At 43.8% G+C, this 8136-nt stretch overlaps 1 protein-coding gene across 1 annotated transcript in view; it reads right to left on the minus strand.

Moving 5' to 3' along the window:
* Positions 1-632: 632 nt before the first annotated feature.
* Positions 633-8136, minus strand: part of LOC134468197 (fibrinogen-like protein 1) — an 11281-nt gene continuing 3777 nt past the window's right edge. Inside the window, exons 3-8 of the mRNA XM_063222136.1 lie at positions 5958-6083; positions 5385-5493; positions 4928-5065; positions 3950-4166; positions 3063-3258; positions 633-908 (exon numbers count right to left, since the gene is read on the minus strand). Coding sequence (XP_063078206.1) covers positions 762-908; positions 3063-3258; positions 3950-4166; positions 4928-5065; positions 5385-5493; positions 5958-6083 — 933 coding nt within the window. The 3' untranslated portion in view covers positions 633-761. The remainder of the gene's footprint in view (positions 909-3062; positions 3259-3949; positions 4167-4927; positions 5066-5384; positions 5494-5957; positions 6084-8136) is intronic.

An 8136-nucleotide genomic window follows, 5' to 3' on the forward strand; every position in this document is an offset into this window, starting at 1 on the left:
ATCTGTTGTCGATTCGCACAACATAGGCTATACAACAACCATAAGTTTTACTGTATACACACAAGCTCTCATACCAACAAACACAACAACAGTACCTCATAGTAATAATAATAACAATAAGAAGAATAAGTATAAAAGTCTGAGTGGATTTACATTCCTACCTTTACAAACATAAAGAAATACAAACACAACAAAACACAGTTGCACTGGTCTAAACACACTTTACAACACCATCATGGTTCCTGTCCTTAACAAACACAATTTCATAAATGCAGTTACAGACACATACCCACACACTCCCTGACCTGTGCAACTAGGCTATATTGACATAAATCTGTTCAAAAACAGTTATAAAGACACTAATGCTTCAGAAGCCACTCATGGGACCGTTTTCCAGAGTGTGTATGTCTCCCACGCCACATGACAACACTGGACTTCACCTTTGCGCTAAGTAGCAGGTGTATGTGTGTGTGACTGATAGGCTGAGGTGAGTTCTTAGTGTGTGTGTGTGTGTGTGTGTGTGTGTGTGTGTGTAGGGACGTAGCAGCAAATTTTGGGCACTATGTATGTACAATAAGCTCCAATGGAATGGAACCCCCCCCACCCCCAGCCATATATCTTCATAACCATGTGACTGTGTGGGCCGGGCCCTCCTATATCCATGGGGACCTCAGTCACACTTTACCGCCCTGAACAACACTCGTGTGTGTGTGTGTGTGTTTGGTGAGCTGTGGTGACATCTAAGTGTGTGTGTGTGTGTGTTATGGACTCAGGTGAGGTCTAAACGTGCGAGGTCGTATCATCATGGCCGTCTTGCGTAGCGAGTAGTAGTCAGAGTCCCTCCAGGTGAACCAGACGATGCCGTCGGGGCCCAGTGGGTTCTTCGTACGAGGAGAGTACCGACCTCCCTGGACACGCACACACACACACACACACAGTAAGTAGTAGAAGTAGTAGTAGTGTGTGTGTGTGTGTGTACGATGCAGTTGGGACCCAGCAGGTTCTTTGTACATGGAGAGTAGGTACCTACCCTACATGTATATGGACACAAACACACACACACATATATGCCTGCACATGCATGCGTGCGCACACACATGTTGCATGTGATTCAATTCATCTCATTAACCTCAATTACTTCTGCCTGCTGCGTCTCCAGCTAAAAGTCACGTACCCATTATTTTAAAACCATTTCAATTTACAATTCCATTCCCTCTCTAATCAAGAGTGCCTGGACCAGAGAGGACATTAGACACAAACATACACAGGGCCAGATTAATGCACCGGCTAGATATGGCTGCAGCCTAGGGGCCCCCACCTGCCAGATTGGCCCCAATTACACTGTGTGCAGAATTATTAGGCAAACATGTTTTTTGACCATATTGTCCATTTTATGCATATTTTCCGCCACCAACCTCTATGGGCATGAACACCTATAGGATTTAAGCATTCCAGGTCATGCATATTTGTATATTAAGAGATGGCGTGATCGAAGGAGCCCAATACCCTATATCAGGTGTGCATAATTATTAGGCAACTTTGTTTTCCTCTGGGAAAATAGGCCAAAAATGAGATCTAACAAACTCTGAAAAGTCTATAAACAATTTTGAAGTCTTCCAGAGGGATGTGACTGTCTTGAAATTGCCCAGATATTGTTCATATCCATCTAATGCACCGTTACGAAGCCATCAGTGTCACATACATTGTGCTAACAAAGTAACTGCCGGATTGAGAAGAATTGAAGGTGAAACTACCACAAAAATGTTACCCTGCAGTGCTGTTATTTTCCAGAACTGAAACCTACATTGAGTGTCCAGAAAAACATTGTATTCAGCACTCAGAGACATGGCCAAGTTAAAACAGGTTGTAACCTGAAGACCACTCAACAAGAAAAGTAAGTCAAGACTGGGTCAAGAAAGGTCTTCAGACAATTTTGTCAATGGTTTTATGAACTTGTGAAAGTGACTGTTAATGGACAAGATCGATGGGCCCATAGCTAGATTGGTAATGTGCACACTCAGATGAGTTCCTGAGTTCTACTCAAATGCCAGCAGAATACTGCATAAATACCATTGTCTTCTTGAAAGATGCAAACGTTTTCCTCACAGATCCAGCTATGGGCTCATCCACCCTATCTGTCAATAGTCACTTTCACCAGTCCATAATACCTTTGAAAACTCTGTCCTAGGGTATTTCTTGACCCAGTCTTGACTTAATTAACTTGTTAAATGGTTGTCTGGTGTCATCCCTTCTTACCTTGGCTATGTCTCTGAGTGCTCAACAACCTGTTCTTCTGGACACATGATGTAAGTTTGCATTCTGGAATATGATAGCACTGCAGGGTAACAATTTTCTTGTAGTTTTACCTTAAATTCTTCTTAATTTTTGGCAGTGACATTTCATGTTAGACTGATGACTTTGTAACTGTGCATTTGATACTTCTGTGCTAACGTGACCAACATCTTGCCAATTTCGAGACAGCCACATCCCTCTGGAAGACTTCAGAATTGTTTATAGACTTTTCAGAGTTTGTTAGATCTCTTTTATGGACCATTTTCCCAGAAGAAAGCAAAGTTGCCTAATAATTATGCACACCGGATATTGGGTGTTGGGCTCCTTTTATCACATCCCCATCTTATTATACACATATGCATGATCTGGAATGCTTAAATCAAATAGGTTTTCATGTTCATAAAGGTTGGTGGCGGAAAATACGCATAAAATGGACAATATGGTCAAAAAACATGTTTGCCTAATAATTCTGCACACAGTGTAGACAAAATGGGGGGAAAGGTGTAAGTTTTCAATCTGGTTAATACTAATTCTTGGCTCAGATTTATAATCTATCTAATTTTATTGCTGAATTTGTCTTCTCAGGGGGCCTACAGCGACCTATATCCTAGGGACCCCATACCGTCTTAATCCGGCCCTGCACACACACACACACACACACACACACACACACACACACACACACACACACACACACACACACACACACACACACACACACACACACACACACACACACACACACACACACACACACACACACGCGTTACCTTGTAGTACAGTCCGTTGAGGTTAGCGTAGTAGCACTGGTTAAACCACCAGCCAGCGTGTGAGATCTCTGCACAGACGCTGCCTGTATCGGGGGTGCTGAAGGCCTGCTTGTCATGGTACCAGCTGAACGAGTCCTCCACTGTACCGCTAAAGCCTGACACGTGCAGACGAAACTGCGTAGCCTCGTCTTCAACACTGAAATACAGAAGAGATAGTATACAGTATAATGTGTGTGTTTCTGCATGCGCACGAGTGTGTGTGTGTGTGTGCGTGCATGCGTGCGTGCTTGTGTGGAGTCCTCCACTGTTCCGCTAAAGCCTGACACGTGCAGACGAAACTGCGTAGCCTCGTCTTCAACACTGAAATACAGAAGAGATAGTATACAGTATAATGTGTGTGTTTCTGCATGCGCACGTGTGTGTGTGTGTGTGCGTGCATGCGTGCGTGCTTGTGTGGAGTCCTCCACCATACTGCTAAACCCTGACGCATGCAGACGAAACTGCGTAGCCTCTTCTTCAACTCTGAACAGTAGAGAAATACACTGTATATTGTGTCTGTGTGTCTGTGTGTCTGTGCAGGGCCGGATTATCACACAGGCTAGATATGGATAGAGTCTTGGGCCCCCCACATGCCAGGGGGCCTCTGATTGGCCAAAAGTAAAAAAAAAAATCCAGAATTGTGACAAGAGTACAGTTGGTAGACATGTTATCCTCTCTAAATTTGCCTTCCAAGGGGGCCGACAGCAACTTGTAGCCTAGGGGCCGCAGGCCATGTTATTCCACAGCATAAGCATAAGTGTGTGTGTGTGTGTGCGTGTGTGTGTGTGTGTGTGTGTGTGTGTGTGTGTGTGTGTGTGTGTGTGTGTGTGTGTGTGTGTGTGTGTTACCTGAAGCTCTGGTAGAGTGCATATTTGTGTTGTCCGCTCCAGTCCTCCAGGTCTATGCGCAGTGTGTAGTCCCCCTGGCTGGAGAGGTCGTGGATGTGCGAGTTCCCCAGCCAATACTCCCCGTGCAGGTCGCCAAAGCCGTCCGTGTACTCACGCCAACCGCGGTCGAAACTCACAGAGCCGTCCACGCGACGCTGGATCACTGTCCAACCACCACCTGCAAAGCGCACAAGCATGCGCGCACACACACATACACACACATAGACACACGCACACACCCACACACATATATTTTCACACATATATTCACACACAAGCATACAAACATACTGTACATAGGCTGGTTTTCATATATATATGTGTTTTGCTTGTCACTGTGGGCAGTCTGTGTAGTCTACTTTTTTTGTGGTGGGTATACTGTATATTTGAGCATTTTTCGAAGTGGGTATACTGTATATATTTGTGCTATTCAAAGCAATGGATCGATCAATTTTAAGTGGGTTTACTGAAACCCCTAAAATTTAGAAGTGGGTATACTCCGTATACCCGCGTTCTACGTAGACTACACCACTGACTGTGGGTTCTGATTGACAGAGGCCTGGCAACACACAAGGAATCCTTCCTTTACATTTATTCAATGGAAGACTTCCATTTTATCTTTTTTGTTTGCTCCAAAGAGTCACAATCTGGTGGGTCACAGGGAAGGACTAGTTGTTGCAGGGAAAGAAGGGAGTCACCAGAGCATCTTCAGATGTGTTATTTTGTTGGGCAAGTGCCAAGACTAACGTGTCAACGTTGTCTCGTCTTCTTCAGAGTCTTAAAATATGTTGGGCCATAACAATACAGGAAAAGCATGTGGTGTGTGTGTGCATGTGTGGGCATCTGTGTAAATTTGGATATGTGTGTATACAGTATACTATATGTGTGTGCGTGTGTGTGTGCGTGTGTGTGTGCGTGTGTTTTGATTTGTTGTCTCACCATCGGTGTCCATGTCACAGTAGACCTCCACTGGCCTCGCCCCTAGCGATGGAACCACCGTGAAGATTCCGGAACGCCGCACGCCATTATAAAAGATGGAGGCGCAGTCTATGGGACAATTCCTAACATGCTGCACCTCTACACGTACACACACACACACACACACACACACACACACACACACACACACACACACACACACACACACACACACACACACACACACACACACACACACACACACACACACAATTCTTTGTGATTGGAGTAATGGAGGTTATTAATTAGCAGTACTGTTACCATTATAGAAGATGGAAAAAGAAGGCTGTGTGTGTGTGTGTGTGTGTGTGTGTGTGTGTGTGTGTGTGTGTGTGTGTGTGTGTGTGTGTGTGTGTGTGTGTGTGTGTGTGTGTGTGTGTGTGTGTGCGTGCGTGTGTGTGTGTATGTGTTTGTGTACCTGGGTGCAGGGCTTCCTGGGCAGTGGTGTGTGTGTTGGTTTTGACGATGTTGATCATGCAGCCAGGGTTCCGGCGAACTGTATCCACCTGCACACTCAAATTACCCACCTACACACATACACATACATCCCAAGCACATACACACAAACACGCACACAAGCACGGTTTTGTGAGGGGATTTCTGTGCGCAACGACAATGTGTATTTTAATTTTCCATTTTCCATTTATTATCATTATTTTAATTGGCTGTATGGCGAGAAGTACACACTCACACAGGTTCAGGCATTCTTCACAGCATACAACAAATATTTTATTTCAAACCGAGTTATTCAACCAGGACCTAGGCTATGAAGTAGGCAGTAGGATGCAATACTTACACAAACTTGAAGTATATTTTGATTAATCTCAGGTTGCCTTGTGTGTGTGTGTGTGTGTGTGTGTGTGTGTGTGTGTGTGTGTGTGTGTGTGTGTGTGTGTGTGTGTGTGTGTGTGTGTGTGTGTGTGTGTGTGTGTGTGTGTGTGTGTGTGTGTGTGTGTGTGCGTGTGTGTACTATGCGCGTGCGTGTGTGTACCTGTACTCGTAGTTCTCTCAGCAGCTCCCCCTGGAGGTGGAGTAGTGACGATGCGGCTACAAACTGGCCCTCGAGCTCTCGCACCCGCTGCTCCAGGGACACGTTACCACGGTTACGCTCCTCATTCTGACACACACACACACACACACACACACACACACACACACACACACACACACACACACACACACACACACACACACACACACACACACACACACAAACACACATACAAAGATACATACATATTGTTTAGTGTTGTATGTCATTCTGGGCCTCAAGCCTGTAATCATGTTTATACACATTGACATATGTGCACACATGGACACGCACGCACGCACGCACGCACGCACGCACGCACGCACGCACGCACGCACGCACGCACATCTTGTCACCAGGCTAGGCAGACAGCCACTTGGGCCCCCCAATCGGCCAGTCAATCTAGCATTTGACCCGGGACAAATAGCAATAGTAATCATTCCAAGTTTTTTGTAATCCCTAGGTATGTCTAAATAACATATTAAAAATCTATAGCTTAATATTTAATGGAACATACTTTTTTTCAAAGTCAAAGTTGGAGATTTCCCATTCATTTTCCCATAGGGAGACAATATAGGAGATACTTGCGGAATAGGCTAAAATTTTAAACAATGAGATATCAATTTGAAACTTTCACAGTAGTTTACTCAAGCAAAGACAAAGATTTTTTGTATTGCAAGTTGTCTGAAATATAATGATTGAATATGCAAATTAGATCACATCTACTGAAATATGTGACAAATGCAACAACGGGCAAAACATAAAACAAATTGCAAAAATAATTATTCACACTTTTTATTGATACTTTATCCACCCTACATCACATATTAAAAATCTACCTCCATCACTTTAGTGGAACATACTTTTTTGAAGGTCAGAAGTTGCAGATTTCTAATTCATTTTGCCATTCAGTGGGTAAAATCGGATACTTTTGACCTTCGGAAAAGTGTGTTCCACTGAATTGATCAAAGTAGATTTTTAATATGTGGTGCAGAGGGGTTGAAGGATCAATATAATGTATGAAGCATTACTATTGAAAAATGAAAAAAGATCGCACCATGCATAGGTTTCTTTATTACACAGACGCGTTTCGGCGCTCTGCCTTCCTCAGTGTGCAATGAAGGTAGAGCGTCGAAACGCGTCTGTGTAATAAAGAAATCTATGCATGGTGCGACCTTTTTTCATTTTTCAGTCTTACAATATTTTGGTCAGCTCCCTTAAAAGGAAGAAAAAAACTGTTGGGTGACGCCTGCTCCAACCCTTATGAACTTGAAGCATTACTGTTGCAATTTGTTTTATGCTTGGTCTGCTACCACAGATTTGATCACATATTTCAGTACATATGACCTAATTTGCATATTTCATCATCATATTTCAGAAAACTTGCAATACAAAAATTGTTTGCCTGAATGTGAGTTACCAACTGTGAAAGTTTCAAATGAATATGTCATAGTTTAAAATTGTACCCTATTCACCTTGTATCTCGTATATTGTCTCCCTATGGAGAAATGAATGGGAAATCTGTCAACTTTGACCTTGAAAAAAAAGTATGTTCCACTAAATATAAAGCTGTAGATTTTTAATATGTGATAAAAAGGGGTTTAAGGATCACTTAAAAGTAGGAACGATTACGATTGCAATTTATCCCGGGTTTGGGCCTTTTTAGAGCTAGATTGACTGGCCGCTGGATGGTGAATAATAGCTCGCACACACGTGGCAAATTTATTTCAAATGCTCACTCCTTTGAAATATCACTTGAGGCCCCAGCTGAACCTAGAGTCGCCTCTGCGTGCGCACACACACACACACACACACACACACACACACACACACACACACACACACACACACACACACACACACACACACACACACACACACACACACACACACACACACACACACACACACACACACACACACACATGCACACGCACACACACACACACATACACATACATATAGAGGAGACACGTGCAAGTCAGGCAGGCTCATCCTGTAAGCCTTTAAGGACAAGCAGACTCCAGACTACTGACTAGTTAAAACCTGCCCTGCCCATCCTCTATGTCTGTGTGTGTGTGTGTGTGTGTGTGTGTGTGTGTGTGTGTGTGTGTGTGTGTGTGTGTGTGTGTGTGTGTGT

This window comes from Engraulis encrasicolus, chromosome 18, assembly GCF_034702125.1.
Source record: "Engraulis encrasicolus isolate BLACKSEA-1 chromosome 18, IST_EnEncr_1.0, whole genome shotgun sequence".
In the NCBI taxonomy this organism is placed as follows: domain Eukaryota; kingdom Metazoa; phylum Chordata; class Actinopteri; order Clupeiformes; family Engraulidae; genus Engraulis; species Engraulis encrasicolus.